Genomic DNA, 22,530 nt, shown 5'->3' on the forward strand with positions numbered 1-22,530 from the left:
TTATATAACTATTTTACGATGGCTTTTTTTTATATAAATTTTCATCTATTTACATGTTGCCGTATACTACGTAAAGTACAAAGAATGCCCTTTCAAATGATATATGACACATTACAATTACGATTACTTTCAAACCCACAAGCGCGCACAAAAAAAAAAATTATCTACGCACGCAAAAATGTGCAATTACTTCATCCGTCAACCTACATACATTCACGTTTCGTTGCGTATCTAAGGGATGAAGATAGAAAGAAACTGAAAAATGTATTCGAAAGCTGATAAAATTTACCATATAATGGATAAATAAAATTGATAGGTGGTCTCAGAAATTTTCGAGGAATTCTAGATCAAAGACGGACCATAAATTTTTAAATTTTATATAAATATTTACCCATTTTTCTTACATAAATTTTCATAAAGAATGCCCTTTCAATTGGTATATGACACATTACAATTACAATTACTTTCAAACCCATAAGCGCCCACAGAAAAAATTATCTACGCACGGAAAAAATATAAAAAAATAAGCGTTCGTGGGAGATCTGAAATCTACCCCCCACCCCTTGTGAAACGTCATCAGTTACATCCAGCCAGACTGAAGAATACCTTTTTGTACTTTTTTCCGAAAATATTATAATCGTTTGAGGCATGCATAATTATTACCTTTATGTATACAGTTTGTGTTATATGTAAACTTAAGTGCGGATGTATTTTTATGATATGAAGTGCTGATGAGAAATTTGATGGAAATGTTTTCTGTATCATCGTCTTCATTATTTTGTTCCTTTGATACCTTATATCGTATATGATGTCATTCTTATACATTTGATATTGTTTTCTTTTTTGTGGTCAAGTCGTGCAAATGCAGCTGCCATTTTTTACACTGCCTGTATCCACATTTTCTCTGTATTTATTGCATAACAATTAGTATTCAAAATAAGATTTGGAAAATATCATGAATCTATCATTCTAACCTTTAGCATAAATAAAAAATAAAAAAGTTGCTCTTCAAAGTGAGGTATGAACACAGTGACAGAACTAAATACATTTCTTAACAATTATTTACAATCTTGATAATATTACTACCTGAGAGAGAGAGAGAGAGAGAGAGAGAGAGAGAGAGAGAGAGAGAGAGAGAGAGAGAGAGAGAGAGAGAGAGAGAGAGCAAGTTATCATGTTATAAAAAATGGACTTGAAAAGAATACAGCAAACCAGTATATAGGTAAGCAAATAAATAAGTAAAGAATAAACATATGAAGAAAGCTGGAGTAGCTGTGTGTTGAAACTGGTATATTTTTTTGTGAAATAAATCAAGGCTTGGTGACTAAATGAGAGAATGGGTATTAAAAAACATAAAGCATGTGACCTCTTTACAGATTTTATCAAAAACACCACGCGATATGGATTAAATGTATAAAAACTAAAGGTGCTTTAAGTAATTCAATAGATAAGCACGGGAAGTCTTACTCTTGTGACGTATTAGCTCCGCCCACAATGCCGAGTTGAGCCGTGGCCACCGACCCTCTGGATAGGACAGGGTAGTAGAGCATTGCGCACTGTATCTTCTCTCTAAATTCTGAAGTACCAATTGCTCAACATCCTCAGGGAAACTGAGTTTAAAATAAATTCTCGAACCCCGCGGGTTATTGTGTTATGAATTAGGATACCCAGTTGGAGCAGTCTTTAACGTTAAGCATTTTATCTAGTAAAGGTTTGCATAACAAGAGATTTATAGGTTGCTTATACTCGGGAATGTTTATTACCGAGATCTCTTGTATATAGAATTTCCTTCATTTCTGTCACTTTCAACACTTTAATACGTTCTTTTTTGCAAATACTGTCAAGAAAGCATAGCTGTGATGACTTTTGAGAGAGAGAGAGAGAGAGAGAGAGAGAGAGAGAGAGACAGAGAGAGAGAGAGACAGAGAGCTTAATACATCGTGAATATATTATCATGTCTTCCGCCGCTGACATGTTATCGCATTTTCTAAATCATTCCGAGAATTATGGCTAACGCAGATATATATGGCTACGCATATTTACAGACATTGAAATCAATATACTAACACTATTAAACGTGCTCGAAATATCATTTACATGCTGTAAACACACGTGATTTTTAGTTTTCTGTAAAAGAAAACTTGTTGTGCCGGTTTTGTCTGTCCGTCCGTCCGCACTTTCTGTCCGCCATTAGATCTAAAACACAACTGAGGCTAGAGGGTTGCAAATAGGTACTTTGATCATCCACCCTCCAATCATCAAACATACCAAATTCCAACCATCTAACCTCAGTAGTTTTTATTTTATTTAAGGTTGAAGTTAGCAATGAATCGTACATCTGGCAGCGGTTTCCAGAGGCATGGGACGCATCCTCACTCTACCGCATCTGGTGAGCAACTGCTACGCTCATTCATATAGCTGAAGCTGATGGTTTTATACAGCATTATATGTTGTACTAAAGAAAACTCGACTTGTTAAAATTACGGTCACACACGAAGTTCATTCTGTGTTCCATAATTTGTGTTAGGTAATTCGTCGTTCTCAAATATGAATATCAGGCAATGAAATCTGAAATAAGCCTGCATAATCATTGTGGTTTTATTTACATGGCCGACAGCAATTTGAGAAAAAATAATGTTCGGACATGCATCACAGATTAACGTGTATGCATACACGAGAATACAGCAATTCATAAAATGTATAAATGTTTCTTTAAATTCTACTTTGTACTAGAATGCGTGAACGTTCTTTATTGTTTTTTTAAAGTAAATTTTACAAATGTACACGAAATAATCAAAATACCACTCTTCTTGCATTTTAATACATTTTTATCAATTTAATAATTTATCTTTTTATATGTATATATAAGAGAGAGCTCTTCTTTCTGTATTTCCCATTACCTTCTGTTATGTCTTCCTAATGAACACCATATCCTTTGGAAGCTTGAATTTTAAGTCAATGACCCCTGTGGGGGCTTGTTCCATATAAATAGGGTTCATCTTCTGATAATAATAATGAATTATGATTAACATCCAAACAGCTATTAACAAGCAGACTGACCAGCTTAAGTTTAGCATTTGCAAACACAGGCAGTCCCCGGCTTATGATGGGGTTCCGTTCTTGAGACACGCCGTAAGCCGAAAATCGTCATAAGCCGGAAAATCATCAAAAATCCTAAGAAAACTTTACTTTTAATGCTTTGGGTGTATTAAAAACTATGTACACTGCATTATCATTGCATTTTTCATCCAAAAAAACCTTCAAATAGTGATTGCACTTTTGCGGTCATATTACTTCCGTCAGATCACCATCATAAGCATCGTAACACTGGAACATGGGCCATAAACCTGGAAATAATTTCTGATGAATAAATAATGAAAAGTGCCGTAACCTACGAACATCATAAGCCGAACCCGTCGTAAGCCAGGGACTGCCTATCGTTTTCAAAATCACCTATCTGAGTAGAAATAATCTACAACACACGGGAATTTCACATAAGACCAAAGTTATTTTTGCAACTGTCCTTAAGCATGTATTCCTGGATTAACCTTGTCACATTTCAGTAAAAGAAAATTCCCCTTTCAACCTTTTTTTTTTATGTCTCAAATTATGACGATTAACTGCATTGGCACAGTGGTGAAGTGAACTCGGATTACCAAATCGGTGGGCCAGTACATAACCCACTCGTCCAATGTATGCCAGGTCATTCAATGACTCAAGGTTTTTCTAAGGCAGCTGTAGCCACTACAAGAGGAGCTGGTTCTACAGTTAATATAGTATAGAATGACACTGATCATGTTACCTCCACTTCATTGTTTTATCTTATTATTATTACTCTAGTGAAGGAAGTTGTCTTGTTACATAGATCTACTCTCCTACAAGTATTTGAACTTTATGGGCACAGCATGGGCTTTTCAGCAGTTAAGAGAGTTCATCCAGTGCCTTGAAAAGATGCTCCTTTTGAGTTGCTCCAACTCCTAATTAGGATCTCTCTCTAGGTGAACTCACACTGAAGATAGTCATTGCATGTTGTCTGCCTCTTCATGACAGCTCATCAAGACTCATGCACTGTCTGGCAAGGTATCTCATGGTAGAGGTTGTTAATCTGTGGGTTTGATATTTGCTTCAAATTTTGTTGTAAAATGGCCAGTAGCCAGGATTGTTCTGCAGCATGAATTTTGGTGAAACTAGAAATAATGTGGAATTGTTTTTAAAACAGGGAGCTACTTTTACTGCTTTATTAGAGAGGGTGTTCACAAATATTAACTTGGTTTTGGAAAATGCAGTTGAAGTTAGCCGTTTCATCTTTCCGGTGAAGACGTCGAAGAAGTATTATCTTTCACTTAATCATAACTCCTTTTTACCTCTCATTCAATGGACAAAGCCAGCAAGTATGTCTCATGTTGATGGTAATCTTACTATCTTTTCAAATCTGAAAGATTCACTTGATAGAGTGCGTTGCTTAACACGTCATGGGTTTTGACATTAATATGCCAAGATCAGTCATTATTTCTTTGAAAGAACCTTCAAAGTAGTTTCCTTGTTTCTCCTGTTCTCTGGTGTTTTTTGTCGAGTTCACAAAGGTTACGTTGGTCACGGGCCGAGTGTCAAGGTTAGTCAGGTTCTGGGTCTCATCTGGAACAAACCCTTGGCAATACACAGACATGATGCAAGTTTATTTTGAGTACCAGACAGACAGTAGCCTTGGTAGTGGCAGTATGGTGCAACAGGACAGCAAGAAGTCATTTGGATGAATAATGGGTATGATGGACCTGTTAATTTCAGCGAGAGGATGAAGACCTCTACATCTAGATGTGTGGTGGACTTCATTAAGCAACAAGAGGATTTTGAGACTTAGATACACTGTCTTGACAAGTCAGTGAGTTCGTGTTGAGGATGTATCCCTGTCGTTACAGCTGGTTGTTGGTCATTGGTTGGTTCGACCAATTTCATCTGATTATTTCTATCCTGTTGGTACTGAATGATTACTTGGACAATTCATGAGATTCTGTCGGTTGGTGTTGCTTTGGTGTGTAATGATCACTGCAATAATTATGCTGCCTATAGTTCTAATTGAACAATGATTTATTATATTTATATTATGACTATGTTATTTACTGTATTTGAACAGAAATGTGGGTCTGGTATTGATTTACTTCATATTTACTGTTTAAAGTTCATCTATTGATAAGTGCTGCTATTCAATGTACCATTAATTTGTTTGTAAAGGTCTGTAGGATCGTTCTGCTGTTAAAGTACTTGTTTATATGCCTTGCATTTAGCATTTAAAATTTTTATTTATTTGATCTGCTGTTCTGCCGTTTATCATTTATATAATACATTAATGTTTAAAGTATTTCCTCTTAATTATCATTCATGATGATTCCTGTGATGTTGTACACGAGACTCAGAACCTATACCCACTGTATATATGCATAATAAATCAGGTTTAAGATACTCTTTGCATTTGATTTGTCCTTCTTCTCTTACCAGTCCCGGTCCTTCCAGCCCAATCTTGACTGTGTAAGTGAACCTGCAGAACCCAGGGTGAGGTTCATGTGAGTGCTTTGGTTAACACGGGTTTTGACATTATGTGCAAAATTATGAACTACCAAAAATTTGGTTCCCATCCAATTCCAATCCTCTCAAGCTCTACTAGATCCTACGAACATATATGTAAAGACTCTGAGGCACTCAGAATCTCAGCTTCTCACCTAAATCATTCAGACACATCTATGATCAAATTTGGTTGTGATGGAACAAACTATGTTTTTATAATATAAAGCAAGTTTTGTCTTCTATAATGTTGTAAGTTCCCATTTCCCATCTCAACAAAGCTTGCTGGTTCACACAGAATTTACATGAAAAAGTGAGGAAGGGGACTGAGACAAGTGAGAATCCTAACAGTGCATGCATAGTGAGGCTGCTTTCTTTATGACAGACAAAAGACTGTGAACCTGGAAACATTTAGGACAAATACAGCATATGTATAATATATTATATATATATATAGATATATATATATATATATATTATATATATATATTATAATATATATAATATATTATCTTTATATATATATATATATATATATGTATATATAGTATGTATATATTATATATGTATATATATATATGATATATATATGTATATATATATATATATATATATGTATAATTATATGATATATATATGTATATATATATAGATATGATATATTATATATATATATATTTATATATATATATATATATATATATGGATATATATATATAAATTATATTATATATGTATATATATATATATATATATATATTAGCATATATATATTATATATATGATTATATATATATATATTTATATATATATCTAGATATATATATATATACATAATAATATATATTACATATATATATATATATAGATACATATATACATATAGATATATATCATATATATAATAGTAGATAGAGAGAGAGATATATATATTATTACTATGCTAATATATATATATATAATATATACATATATAGATATAGAATATATAGGATATATAATTACATATATAGATAGATAGATAATACATATAACAATATATAATATATATATACATCTATATACATATATAATATAATATACATATACATATATAATATATACATAATATAGCATTATATATATTATATATATTACCATATATATATACAATATATATGTATTATAATATATGTATCTAAATATGTATATAATATGTATATACTAATATATATATTTCTATAATATATATATATATAATATGTCTGTATATATAATATATATATATGTATATATAGATGTATATAATAATGAATAATATGTAATATATATCTATGTATATATATATATTATATAATATATAGTATATTATATAATTATTATGTATATATAATAGGTATATATAATATAATATAAATTTTTATATTATTTATATCATATATATATGTGTATATATATATAATTAATATTATATATATGTATAATATAATATGGATATATATAATGGTATAATATATATATATATATTATTAATATATATATATATATTTATATATATAATGTATATATATATATATGTAATATATAATTATAACATATATATAATATATATATTATATAGATATATTACATATATATACATATATACATATATATATATATACATATATATTATAACTATAATATTATACATAATATATACCATATATATATATATACAACTATATATATATATATATACATATATAATATATATATATCTATATTTATATATATAATATATACATATAGATATCTATATATATATATATATATATAACATATATATATATACATAATATAATAAATTATATTATATATATATTATACATATATATAATATATAATACATATATATAATATATATATATTATACATATATATAGGCAATCTATATATATATATATATATATATATATACAATATATATGGATAATTAATAGTAAATAATATTATGTTATATATATATGATATTATATATATATATATAATTTCTATATATATATATATATAGATATGTAATTAACATATATATATATGTCTATATATGTTATATATATATGTATATATATGTATATATTATATAGTATATATAATGTATATATATATATGATATATATATGTATATCTATAATCTATATATGTATAATATATATAATATATATATATATGCATATTACTATAGTATATAATATATGTATATCTATATATATAGTAATATATATAATATTATATATATATATATATGTATACATATAATATATATTATTATATGTATATATATATGTATATATATGGTATCTATGTATATATATATATATAAATAGATAGATATATATATATATATATCATGTTATATATATGTATATATATATATATATATATATATATATTATATATAATAATATATATAATCATATATATATGTATATATGTCTATATATAATAATAATATATATATATATATATTAATATTTGGGTATATATACATATATTTATATAACATATATTATATATACATATATATAATATATATATACATATATATATATATATATAAATATATATATTAAATGTACCTCCTGTATGTTATGGTCAAGTAAAACAAAGAGGAATGATTATGATCTGTTTATTAAAAATACTGAACTGTTCTGGCACTTGAAATACCAATGGATAATACTTTCTATCGTCCCTAGTTTGACGAACTGGCGTACAAGCTAGTTTTTCCTCATTCTGAGATAACAGGCTTCAAAGATTTTGATATTATTCAGTGCTTCAAATTAGCTAATTTTTTGTGGAATTTTGTTGGAAAATCTGATGAAAAAGACAGGTGAAATTTTGATGTTATAAAATAACAAAAACTGAGACATTTTGACAGAAAGACTCAAAAACTTGAAAAATAGGATACACCAGCTGATCAAAACAGGGATAATATAGACGTTTACTTAAAAATCTAGCATAAAACTAGAGACTGTATGTATATATATATATCTTAACAACAATAATAGTTTTTAAATACAATGTCTTTCAATAACATATCACATATATAAGTAACAATGTCTGTACAGCACAAGCAGTACATCAGAAAATGACGGGTTTTATCGCAACAACATAACACAAACAGAATATACTAAAAATGTTCACCTCTTGTAATAATTGATAATGTTATTAAAAATATATTACACACCTGAAGAACTATTTAAAATCACCATGCAGTGACTGGAATGGCTCTCAGCTGTAGTACTACAAGTGAACAATGCAATGCACACTACTACATGAATTGTCATCATACAGGTATGCAAGGTTGTTGTAATAGCACCAGAGAAATAGCAGTTGTGACACCGTAATCATAAGCCCTTAAACTTACATATGTCCTAGCCATTGAAAAGCTGCTTGTCTCTCCCAATGAAAGTGAAATTGTGAATCACCTGACATGGTGTCAGAAGGCACATCATGCATAAAAATGAAGAAAAAATTCATCTGGCCAAAATTTATATACAGTGAACCCCCCATATTTGTAGGGGATGCATAACAGACCCCCTAGGAATAGCTAGAATCCACAAATACTTAGGACCCCTATAAAAACCCCACTACAAATGCTTATTAATTACTAGTTTTCTAATAATTTTATCATGAAAAGTGCATTTAATCATGAAACTCATATGAAAATACAGTAATTTGTGGATATTTCTCATAGAAAAATACAGCAAATACGCGAATTTCCCGCAAATAATGGGTAGATATATGGTCCATAGAGAAATCCACCAATACACGAGTTCGTGAATCTTGAAAACGTGAATATGGGGGGTCCACTGTACTGATTTCTTTACCTGATCATGCATAATGAAAGGAATCTTACAATAAACAGACCTTCCCCTCAATATTGTACCAAGATCCTGTGTTAAGGAAAATAATTATATAGTCATATGGTAACACTTCTTGTTCAATGATCATGGCAAGTTCTCAAAATGACCACTCAGGTCATGCAGGCCTTGTCTCTGCTGGTTTTTCGAAGTCCACAAGTTTACTTTAGGCTTCTGATTGTGTTTAGCATCTTCCCACACATGGGATACCTTTGGAAAATGACCTGTGGTGGAAGTGATCCAGATTTATTTTGAATGCATACATACCTAGTATATTATTGTTATAAATACAGTAGTACTATAAAAGGTATTGTCCTGGCAATGAGATATGGATTTATAATATATCTGATTATATAAAGGTATAAATTCTTTGGTTAATTATTGTATACTTACTAATCACTTAATGCTTCCAAGTTACAGTGGTTATGGAAAATGGCTTCAAAGCCAAATCCAGCACTCCAACTTTCTCCTCCTGCAGTTGAATCTTGATCTGCTCATGATACCTATTAAAGTAAACAAGAGATTCTATTATCAGCACAGTGATAAAAAACATGCCCTAAAAAAATAAGTCTTAAAACATTTCATCAACCTCTCAGTGACAAAGTTATCAGACGATACTCACTTGTTCAACAGTATCAGTGATGTTCCTTTGTCCGGACGAATGAAACCCACATATGAAAGCCCTACTGTGGAGTTTTTGAAGACTACTGAAGAGTTTATTTCCACTCTCTGGCTACCTTCTGGTAATGCTTTTGTAAAGTGAGCTAGGGCATAGTACATGGGTTGCTTGTAGAATTCCCCATTTTTCTGTTAAAATATAATTTGTTTCAAAACATTATCAAAAACAACTTTTGTCTCCCTCCTCTTTTGCTATCCTACATGTTAGTTTATATGTATTTCATATCATAAATACTAAATAGACTACTGTTCCAACAAGTTACGTGATAGATAAACACGTTTTTTCTATGGGATACACTGTAATGACCTAAAGACCATCTGACATGAAAAGACACCAATCATATGAGAGATCATTTGAATGCAAATTTACACAATGTAATAAGCAGAAAAATAAGCATGTGTAAATGGCAATGCAGAAAACTCGAACTCATACCTTTGCTTTCCACCCCAAATAAATCTTCACCCTCCAGTTGGTCAACTTACAACTGGGCATGTGAACATTAGTACATATAAGAAGTTTGTAATTAGTATGGACACAAGCTTGAGTATTAAAATTGAAGGTCAACTAAACCCATTAAGGAATGTACAGTATACGTACTTCCATCTAATCTTGCAAGTATTTGGATGATGGTATCTATTGTAAATGAAGTACAGTTCCTTCAGATTTCTGGCATGGATTTTGGACTGCATTTTCAAATTTACCGCTTTGGCTCGTCACTGCTTTCTGGAGGAGCTGTTAATGTTTTGATGGTGCTTTATTCCAGAATCAGCTATCAGGTCTTGCTTGCACTGTTTTATTTAGTTGGTGAACGTTAAAATTTTATTTGCTTTTCATCTAATGTTAAATTTTCTTTCTTTAAAGGACTGTACAGGTAGTCATTTTCTCTTTAAATATATACAGCCCATATAGCAATAAAAAAATCTGACATTTTCAAAAATTTGTCACTTCTCAGGTCCAGAGGTTGCCTGGTTTTTTAATGTCAACTTTTATCAAGATAAATCCCTTACAAGCAATAGATGATCAATGTGAAATGTGTTATCAATCTGATGACTTCATCAACCATATTGCTATAATTTCTTTCAATTATAGCTCTTATACTTACAGCATTAATTATAATAGGAGAATCAACAAAATTCTTGACCCAGTTAGGTCCTCCCTTCATATCTAGAGCCAAATTCCAGTCAGTCCAACCAGACACCCAGTGTTGTAGATTCTGTAAAAGAAAGAAAGAAAAATTAAACCAGACACCCAAGTGTTGTGGATTCAGTAAAATATACAGAAAAATTAAAAGTGCAAAATAATTTTCAAGTTCCATATGAATGTTAGTGCTACCTATGACACATTTTCTCAAAACAAGACAAAATTTTAAGTATTTTCTCTTGGAAACCTCATAGAGGGCTATTGCCATCAGTGCACCTCATGTTGTGCATCCCAGGTAAAACTTAAATTTGTCATTGTAACATCCCTTTGGCCCCTAACTGCAACCTTAATCATTCTGTTTACTGTACCTCATTTCATATTCTCTTTTTTTCCATCTGACTTTTGACCTTCTCCTACCAATTGTTTCATAGTGCAACTGCAAGGTTTTCATCCTGTTACACCTTTCAAACCTTCTGACAGTCAATTCAGCTTTCAGCAATGAGCGACATCATAGGTCCCAACACTTGTCCTTTGGCCTAAATTCCAAATTATATTATTCTATTTCTCTTGGAATGCCAATACAGTGGTCCCCCCCCATATTCATGGGGGATGCGACCAAACCCCGCCCCCACCCCCGCGAATGTTTAGAATCCGCGAATAGTTGGAACCCCTATAAAAACTCTGAAAGTGACCTATTTTGGTAAGTAAAACTCAAGGAAAACCCATAAAAATTTTTATACCTGGTTTTTTTAATAGTTTATCACAAAAAGTGCATTTTATGATGAAACTGATTAAGAAACCAGGAATTTCTGGATATTTCTCATAGAAAAATACAGCGAATAAACGAATTTCCTGCGAATAATGGATAGATATGGTCCAGAGAGAAAACCGTCAATCCGGAGAACGCGAATACGGGGCCTCACTGCACTCTTATTGTCAAAACTACTTATTTCCAAGGACAAGGTTCTCGTTTTCTTCTTAACATTAAACTTGGTGTAAGTCATGATTCTAAAGTGAACAAATCTGAAGCTCACACCAACCAAATAAGCTTAATGCCCAATCTAACTTCACATGACGCACAATATGACAGCTACTTAGATTTCAATTACCATATTTGCCGGCATATAAGATGCAGCCTTGCACAAGACGCACCTCTGTGTTAAAAAGGATATTTTGTGGAAAAAAACAATTTTAGTATGTTTCAACATACACTTATTGAATGACATTTCAAAGTGATGCTCTGCATGAAATATGTTAAAAATAAAAAAAGTGTTTAATACGCCAGCAAATAGTATGGTATATTATCATATAACATTCAAAATTTCTGACCCTCTTGAATGTCACTGTACTGTACCACAGCTTATGAACTTGAGTGTGTGGTTAGGAATGTCTGATTAATTTACAAAGTATCCCCCTTAAAAATACGATAAATAGGCTAGAATTTAGAACTTAGGCCAAAGGCCAAGCGAGGGATACATGTGAGGTCATTCAGCACTCAAACTGACATTAACAGCAAAAATGTTTAAAAGGTTTAACAGGAGGAAAACCTCGGGGTTGCACTATGAATCAATAACATGTTAGGAGAGGGTTGAGGAAAGTAAGAAGAAAGAGAATATGAATAGTGTTACAGTAACAGGAACGAAAGAGGTCTGCAGCAGCTGGGGGCCATAGAAGGGACACATCAAACAACCTCAAGCAATGCTTACAGTGCACCACCTGGAGAAAAAGAAAATGCTGAAACAAATACAAATTCTTCATACCTCAATAATATCTGCAGCATAATTCTGAGCTCGAACCCAGGATCCCAGTACAACCTTCAGTGGCTGCCAAGGCCATTGTCCTTTTATGTGCAAAGAAAAGAATCATCAATTAAAAATTAAATCTTTTGCTATTATAAAAAAATATTTTAGTTAAAATCAGATTTTGAATTTGGAACACTTTCTTTAAACTACAGGGAGTTACCATGGCTCACAAACAATTATCCATTCATGGATATGTGATGATTACATAGGCAATAATAAAACACGAGACTGCTATTTGCTATATGTATCTTATATAAACTGAATGTGATCTCCTTTTGGATTAAGGAACAACTAAAATGCTTAAGGAGCCAACTGCCTCCCTAATAAGCAGCTACTCAACAAGAATCAAAACTATTAAAGCTTTCTAAATGTTATGGCCAAGCACAAGCAGATAATCGATCATTCTAAAATGTTACTTAGATAAAAAAAATTCTATTCTACTGACAATGCTCTACACCAGCCGTTTTAACTGTAACACATATTTACTCTCCTGACAAAGTCAAGGGATAACAGATATGGGGTCTTTCTCTGCCTACAGGGTCATGCACCTTATGCAGGAGTTGTGGGTATTACTTAAGGTTCTTTGCAGAATCCCTTCTGCGTCTAGCTGCAACCCCCTGTCATTCCTCTTCATATTGCAACTGCGAGGTTTTCCTCATGTTTCACTTTTAAAACCATTTTCCTCTCAATTTGTGTTGAATGACCCTATAGGTCAGAGTGCTTAGCCTTTGGCCTAAATTTTGTATTCCAGTCCAGTCTAGCTAGAGGAATCTCTCTTACTGCTATCCAGTTTTGCTAATCTACAAAAATATTCATTATCAGTCAACATGCACTAAATCAAGATATGTACAGTTTTGCACATATACAATAAAAAGAAAATACTGTAAATGTACACATTACGTACTTCCTTACCTGTACATGCTTCTGTATAAAGCAAAAACAAATCTGGATAAATCTTATGAGTATAATCTAGCACATTAGCTGGAGTGACAAAGTCGAGATACCAGTGAATGGCCACCCCTGATACATAGGTAGCTGCCTCTTTGTTTGACATCACCTGAAACGTATGAAATTTTCCATTAACAACATAAAAAATAATTAAATGTAAATACTATAGCAAATATCTATGGGTAAAAACACATAAAATTGTGAAATTTAAATATGCAAATCATTTCAGAAATTTTTTCTTTCATACATACATGACCGAATATGCTACTGACTTGTGAACAAACAATTTGTACTTGATTTAACCACTATGTATAGTCTTCCTAACCTCTGCCTCACAAACAGCGCCTAGAGGAGGGCTAGTCACACAAACCTAATTGCATTTTTGTATTTCTATTGTTCATTACATTCTACAGTTCATTTTCTCACTTCTCAAATTATGTACACATTAAAATACTTAAAATACTTAAAAGGACACAAACTGTTCTTTCCCCAACAGAAATTTATTATTTGATGTTGAAAATGGAAATTAAATATTATTTTATAGATACCCTACATCCCTCCAAAAAAAATCTGTTTTAAAGAAACGTTGTTTTAATTCATTCATAATTTGTTACTGTAAAAAAAGGATGCTAAATATTACTTTCTCAATAACTTTTCATTTGCTATCAGCATAAATATTCCTCTAAAGATAAATTATTTGTTTCCCCCCTACATAATTCAAGGTATATCTAGGTTAATAAAAAAATTCAGTTCAAGATAACTTTAACAAGATGGAAACAAAACTTTGAAAACACCACTAAAAGAAAGCAAAGGGTTCTTACATCCTTAACCCATCCTGGTAACAAAAAACGGTTATCATCCAAAATCATAATCTTAAGAGAGCCAAAGCTGCTGTTCTGAAGAACTGGACCAAGATGTTCACCAATCCACTTTGCCTACAACGAAGGAAAAAATCTATTCAACATAAAACAATACTCAGTAAACACAGTTCAAAAAAAATTATAATTACAGATATGTTTATGTTCACCAACATTTACTGCCATGTGAGGAAATGTGTCTATCTTTATTCAATTTAATATTTCCATAATGTCTCATACCCCTTCATCACACTGTTGTCTTTAGAGTAATTGACATTAGGAACATTCAATTTTTTTAATTCCTTTGTGAACATCATTCATATTAGTAAAGTATACCTCATTATTAAAAAGCATGCCATTAACTAAAACTCATTTACAGTGACAGCCTTACAGGCCTTCCTAATTCTACTAAATACTTTTTTGACATTATAATTTTGCTAATGCTTTGAAGGAATAAACTATTACTGTATATATCTTCCTTGTCTTTATTCAAGTGAAAATTTCTGTCTCAATGACCCCTATCGTAATGTTATCCTAATAACGATGTACAGTATTAACATTCAATTTTCTGCACTCCTTTACGAGAATCCTCCAAATTTATAGAGTATTATTAATGCATTACCATTGGTCAACCTGATTACTATATGGAAAAGCATATCATTAATACAACTTCATCTTCTACAGTGACAGCCTTACAGGCCTTCCTATTTGTACTAGATATACTTTTTTGACATTTGAAATGATATTGTCATGATACAATAAAGTTTGTTCATACTTACCTGACAGATATATATAATCAAGTACCCACCCACCTCCCCTCAGGGGACAGTGGTAAAGAAAATCTGAATAGAAAATGGGAATGGTTCCCTGTATCCGCCTCCCAGCGGCGGGAATGGGTACTAACCACCTAGCCGACCACTGCGTTTGCCGGGAGTTTTGAAATTCTGTCGGTCGTCAGAGGAATACAGCTATATATATATCTGTCAGGTAAGTATGAACAAACTTTATTGTATCATGACAATATCATTTTGTTCATGACACTTACCTGCCAGATATATATATAGCTGAATCCCACCATTGGAGGTGGGAAGGGACAGAATAGAAGGATTTTGGAAACATTTCACATGCAGATGATTGACATCTTGGTTCCCTACCTGTTAGCATAGCTGACTTCGTGATTACTGTCACCCAAGCCTGCTTCTGCTTAACTAGAATTTCCAGCAAGGTAGTGACCTGTACAGCTGGATAGTTCTAGATGATCTGTCAACGGGAGCGTGACCACAATGTGACTAGACCATATTGACCATACTGAAGACAACGAAGCATAATAAATACCACCTAACCTAGCCTCACTAAAGTTAGTCCCATAACTTTCAGGCTAATTAAAGGGAAGACCGCCTCAAGCGGCCAACCCTACGACCGTAAAAAACAAACCCATAATTAAAATCACACACATCCATTTTCTAAAGGATGGGGTTCGTATTGCTTCTCGTCCCCAATACTGTATCCGCGGAAATGTATGGTCCAAGCGAGTAGCAATTCTCATATGTCGCCTTCACATCTCTGAGGTAGTGTGAGGCAAACACAGAGTTGCTTCGCCAAAATGTGGCACCCAGGATATCACTGAGTGCCATATTTTTCTGAAAAGCCACCGAAGTAGCTACCGCTCTAACCTCGTGAGCATTAACTTTTAGCAGTTTAAGATCACCATCCGTGCAGGATGAATGAGCTTCCCTGATGGTATTTCTCAAGAAGAACGCCAGTGCGTTTTAGACATTGGTAATTCCGGCCTCTTGACCGAACACCACAGGTTGTCTGACGGGCCTCTACATTGTTTGGTCTTTTCTAGATAAAATTTGAGAGCTCTGACAGGGCACAAAACTCTCTCTGGCTCTCGTCCGACGAACTCTGATAACCCCTTGATATCAAAGCTTTTAGGCCAGGGGTTGGATGGGTTTTCGTTCTTCGCTAAGAACGAGGGGCTCAGCGAACACACCGCATTGTGTTCTCTGAAACCCACATGTTTAGTCATAGCTTGGATTTCGCTAACCCTCTTAGCTGTTGCCAAAGCGGTCAGGAAAATAGCTTTCCTAGTTACATCTTTCAAAGAGGCAGCGTGCATAGGTTCAAATGGGGCTGACATTAAAAACTTTAAGACAACATCTAAATTCCATGAGGGAATCTTGTCTCGTGGAGCTTTTGATGTTTCAAAGGACCTCAATAAATCGTGAAGATCTCTATCATTCGATAAATCCAAGCCTCTGTGTCGAAAGACCGTTGATAGCATACTTTTGTAGCCTTTAATCGTTGACACTGAAAGTTTGTCTATCTCTCTAAGATGTAAGAGAAAATCAGCAATCTGGCTCACAGAGGTCGTGGAGGAGGAAATATTTTTCCTTCTACACCAACCTCTGAAGACAGCCCACTTCGATTGGTAGACAGCTTGGGAAGAAGTTCTTCTAGCGCTGGCAATAGCTCTTGCCACCGATCTTGAAAAACCTCTCGCTCTGGCCAACTTTTGGATAGTCTGAATGCAGTCAGACTCAGAGCGGAGAGGTTTCCGTGATACCTCTCGAAGTGGGGCTGCCTGAGTAGATCGATTTTTTGCTGGAAGTGTCCTTGGGAAATCTACCAGAAATGACATGGCCTCTGTGAACCAGTCGCTTGCAGGCCAAAAGGGGGCGATCAACGTCATTCTTGCTCCTTCCGACGCCGCAAACTTCCTTATTACCTCTCCCAGGAGCTTGAATGGAGGGAAGGCGTAGAGATCCATCCCCTTCCAATTCCAAAGCATGGCGTCTATTGCTATTGCTCCTGGGTCTAGAACCGAGAGCAGTAAATCGGAAGCCTCTTCGTTTTTGCTGTCGCGAAGAGGTCTACCAGTTGGGCGTCCCCAAAGTTTCCACAACTCCTTGCAGACCTCTGGATGGAGAGTCCATTCGTTTGGAAGCATTTGATGTCGACGGCTGAGGAGATCCGCACGAACGTTCTGCTGTCCTGAAACGAACCTCGTTAGAATCGTTACATTTCTCAGCTTCGCCCAAAGTAAGATTTCCCTCGTTATCTTGAACAGGGAGCGAGATAGAGTTCCTCCCTGTTTTTTGAGATATGCGAGCGCCGTGGTGTTGTCCGGTTGACTTGTACAATTCGTCCACAATCCTGACTCGAAGCATTGAAGTGCCAAACGAATTGCTTCTAGCTCCTTGAGGTTTATGTGCCAGGACCTCTGTTCCCCTCTCCAGAGGCCTGACACTTCTTCCTCCCCCAGTGTTGCTCCCCAGCCCGTCATGGACGCGTCTGAGAACAACACTAGGTCTGGGCTCAGAACTTTGAGGGACATCCCTTCCGATAGCTTTACGGGATCGGACCACCACTTCAAATGCTGTTTGATCGATTGAGGGATTCTCAAAATCTCGTCTAGGTCTTTCTTGTTCTTCCAGTTGTCTGCTAGGAAAAACTGAAGCTGTCTGAGGTGCAGCCTTCCCAGAGAAACAAATTTCTCCAGCGAGGAAATGGTCCCCAGCAGACTCATCCATTCCCTCGCCGAGCATATTTCCTTCTCTAAGAAGACCGATACTTTCTCTAAGCATTTTAGCTGACGTTCTATGGATGGAAATGCTTGAAAGCCACTGAATCCATCTGAATCCCCAGATACACGATGGACTGTGTGGGAATCAGATGGGACTTCTCGAAGTTGACCAGAAGGCCCAGGTCCTTCGTCAGCTGTAATGTCGTATGTAGGTCCTCCAGACACTGTTCCTTTGAAGTGGACCGGATCAGCCAATCGTCTAAATAGAGTGAGACTCTTATCTTTGAGAGATGGAGCCATCTTGCTACATTTCGCATCAGAAGCGTGAATATCATAGGGGCTGTACTCAGCCCGAAACAGAGAGCTCTGAATTGGAAGACCTGTCCTTTCAGAACGAATCTGAGGAACTTCCTGGACCGAGGATGTATCGGAACATGGAAATAGGCATCTTGGAGATCCAAGGACACCATCCAATCTCCTGGTCTCAGGGAAGCTAAAACAGACTGTGCAGTTTCCATCTTGAATTTTATTTTCCTTACAAAAAGATTCAGCCTGCTTACGTCTAGGACAGGTCTCCATCCTCCCGAGTGCTTCGGAACAAGGAAAAGCCTGTTGTAGAAGCCTGGGGAGTTCCGTGACACGACTCTTTCTACTGCTCTCTTTTCCAACATCTGATCCAAAAGGTCTAATAAGATCTGTTGCTTTGAATCCTGATAAGAGGGCGAAAGGTCTATTGGTTCTATGCTTAATGGTGGTTTCGATAGAAACGGAATTTTGTAACCTTTCTCGATCACTTCGAGTGACCAAGAGTTCGCCCCTCTTATCCTCCATGCTTCGGCGAATAGCGCGAGTCTCGCCCCGACTGGTGTCTGGAGGGCCGAAAAGTCATTTCTTTCCCCTGGTTTTTGAGGGGGCTCTGCCCCTAGGGAAACTCCTCCCTCGAGCAGCAGCTCTTGAAGAGGCTCTTCCACGAAAGGGCTTATAATTCTTCCTAGAAGCTTGCGTGGTTCTTGAAGACATCTGATCAGCAGGACGTTTCGAAGACCGAGACAATAAGTCCTGCGTCGCTCGTTCTTGGAGATTAATGATAAATCCTTTACCATCGATTGTGGAAAAAGATGAGCAGAAAAGGGAGCGAACAACAATTCTGCTTTTTGCGCTGGTGACACTGACTTAGCTGTGAAGCTACAGAAGAGTGCGCTTTCTTCAGGACTCCCGACGCAAAATGTGATGCCAGCTCGTCGGAGCCATCTCTTACTGCTCTGTCCATGCATGACAAAATACTCGCTAAGTCCTCCAATGAGATGGAATCTGGGCTTCTAGACTGAACATCCAAGACGCCCAGACACCAATCTAGAAAGTTAAAAACTTCCAAAGTTTTATAAAGGCCTTTGAGATGGTGATCTATCTCCGACATTGTCCACGAAACTTTCGCTGATGCCAGGTAAGCTCTTCTAGGAGCTTCCACTAAGTTGGCGAAATCCCCTTGTGCGGAAGCGGGGATTCTCAAGCCTGCTTCCTCTTCTGTCTCGTACCACTTCCCCGATCTTCCACTAAGCCTTGTGGGGGGAAGGTGCAAAAGAAGTCTTGCCCTTTGTCTTTTGGATTCCATCCAATCATGGATTCGTTTAAAAGCCCTTTTAGTCGAGAGCGAGGTGGCCATTTTGACAAAATTTGGAGTCTTCCTTGCCTTCGAAGAGGTTAGTTGCGAAGGTGGAGAGAGAGGAACTGGAGCTCGGAACTTCTCGGGAAACAAATCTTTTAAAAGACGAGTCAGAGTCTTATAATCCACAGAGGATGAGGTTGTAGGATCCTCCTCCTCTTCCGAAACAGTCTCGCTTGACGATTTATTTTCTAATGGAGACATAGCCTTATTCTGCATTGAACAAGAAGAAACCAAAGTTTCATCTCCCTTTCGAACCGTAGGTTTTGTGTTTGAAATCAATTTTGAAGAGGAGAGTCTGCTATGTTCTCCTAACCTTGACTTTCTCTCCGAATATTCCAAACTGACGTCATACGATTTCTCTTGACGAGCACTGATATTGTAGTTCCTACTACCTTGAAGCATATGGCGCTTATCCTTCTGACTAGCGACCTGTTCTTTTCTGCTCAGGATAACTTTATGCATCGGACGCCTAGCGCCCTCAAAAGCGTCCTCATTTGCGTCCTGGAAAGCGTCCTCATTTGCGTCCTGGAAAGCGTCCTCATTTGCGTCCTGGAAAGCGTCCTCATTTGCGTCCTGGAAAGCGTCCTCATTTGCGTCCTGGAAAGCGTCCTCATTTGCGTCCTGGAAAGCGTCCTCATTTGCGTCCTGGACCGCGTACTGATATGAAGGACGACGAGCGTCCTTACTAGCACTACGCCTCGCGTCCTCAAAAACGTCCTCATATTCATCTTCATATCCTTCTTCTGAACTAATATCGTGCGTCTGAAGTCTCTCCAGCCAACGTTTCCGACCCCGAGCGTCCCGAGAAACGTCCTTACGAGCGTCCTGGTTAGCAAAGCGTTTGTTTTGTTGAATATGCTCTTCCTGTAAGTCAAGATCCATTCCTCCCAATTCTTTTCCTGAGCGATCCTTCTGAACGTTCTTCGACTCTGGGAAAAGACGACGGCGGCGGCCGCCTGTGCGGCACCTATTGTCTTTATCTTTACCGCCAATACTTCTAGAGACTCTCCCAGCAGGACCGCTTGCGCGTTCCTGATTGAGTCGATGAGGTCTAGAAGGCGACGGATCAGACGAAGACGAAGAACAAAGAGAAGCCGCAGGAGAACGGCTAGATTTCTTGACGGGTAGCCAAAGATCTTTTTTACGACTACGTGATCTTTCCTCTTTCTTGGCGAAAAACGTACCCAACTGTTGACGAATCGCTTCGAGAGTCTTTTTTGATGGTGAAGAACCATATGATGGAATGAACCTTTGAGAAGACGATGGGCGAGGGGACGCCTTCTTCCTTCTCTCCGGACTCGAATCAGGACGCTCAGAAAGCGTCCTAAATCTCTTGTGCGGGATACTGTCTTCGAAGTCTTCCGGAGAAGACCGAAGCGTAAATCGAGGCGGAGGACGCTCTCGATCTCCCGATGAAGCGTCCTCTTCCATCATACCTTTCCTAAGAGGTCGAGAAAGACGATGGCCGCCAGTGCGACGTCTTACGTCTTCCTTACCACTTCCACTTGGAGAAGCTGCGTGCTCTTCCGCAAGACCTTTCCTAAGAGGGCGAGAAAGACGATGGCCGCCAGTGCGACGTCTTACGTCTTCCTTACCACTCTCAATTGGAGAGGCTGCGTACTCTTCCGTAAGACCTTTCCTAAGAGGGCGAGAAAGACGATGGCCGCTTGTGCGACAACTTACGTCTTCCTTACCACTCTCAGTCGGAGAGGTCTTCCGAGATTCCCACCCACGGTGAGGTGAGGACGTCTCGGAGGAAGAGAAGCATTCTTTCACAATTCGCGCTTGCGCGCGATCTTTGGCAGCCTGGGATGCGTCTTCAGGATCTGCCGAAGGGACGCCAGACCGGTGTTTAATTCCCGTAACCCTCCTTCGGCCTTCGACATGTCCATTCCCTGTGTTCTGGGAGTCCGACAGAGGTCTCAACCTGGAGGCATTATAGGACCGATCTGACGCCCCCTCCACTTCACTAGGGGCACTAACATTATCACTACACTTTTGCACATTAGATTGTAGCACTTTCATTTTCGATTCAAGGTTCCGAATCGATTCTAAAATGGTAGAAAGGGCATTCCCTTCGGTAACAATCACTTCCTTATCTGAAGGAGAAATTATAGGGTTATGCGTAGCATGTTCTACATTTATGTTAGATTGAGCAACTTTACTTTGACTTTTAACAGAAGCACTCCTGGAGGAAGACCTCCTAATTCTGTCACGCTCAAGTCTACGAATGTAAGATTCATACGCCTTCCATTCGACATCAGTTAATACTTCACATTCTTTGCACCTATCATCCAACAAGCAAACATGCCCTCTACAATTCACACACACTGTGTGAGGATCTACCGAGGCTTTTGGTAGCCTCACCTTACATTCTTCTACACCACACACTCTGAAACTAGTAGAACTAGATCCAGACATCTCAATTCTAAGAAAAATCAAAGCCAAAATCAAAATCCAAACCACAATAGC

At 36.1% G+C, this 22,530-nt stretch overlaps 1 protein-coding gene across 2 annotated transcripts in view; it reads right to left on the reverse strand.

Annotated features, from left to right (window-relative positions):
- Positions 1 to 8,187: 8,187 nt before the first annotated feature.
- LOC135225862 (lysosomal acid glucosylceramidase-like) overlaps positions 8,188 to 22,530 on the reverse strand; it is a 97,300-nt gene continuing 82,957 nt past the window's right edge. For both annotated transcript variants that reach the window (XM_064265410.1, XM_064265411.1), the window contains exons 7-13: positions 14,828 to 14,941; positions 13,971 to 14,115; positions 13,017 to 13,096; positions 11,219 to 11,329; positions 10,060 to 10,244; positions 9,831 to 9,940; positions 8,188 to 9,661 (exon numbers count right to left, since the gene is read on the reverse strand). In XM_064265410.1, coding sequence (XP_064121480.1) covers positions 9,838 to 9,940; positions 10,060 to 10,244; positions 11,219 to 11,329; positions 13,017 to 13,096; positions 13,971 to 14,115; positions 14,828 to 14,941 — 738 coding nt within the window. In that variant the 3' untranslated portion in view covers positions 8,188 to 9,661; positions 9,831 to 9,837. The remainder of the gene's footprint in view (positions 9,662 to 9,830; positions 9,941 to 10,059; positions 10,245 to 11,218; positions 11,330 to 13,016; positions 13,097 to 13,970; positions 14,116 to 14,827; positions 14,942 to 22,530) is intronic.

This window comes from Macrobrachium nipponense, chromosome 13, assembly GCF_015104395.2.
Source record: "Macrobrachium nipponense isolate FS-2020 chromosome 13, ASM1510439v2, whole genome shotgun sequence".
NCBI lineage: Eukaryota > Metazoa > Arthropoda > Malacostraca > Decapoda > Palaemonidae > Macrobrachium > Macrobrachium nipponense.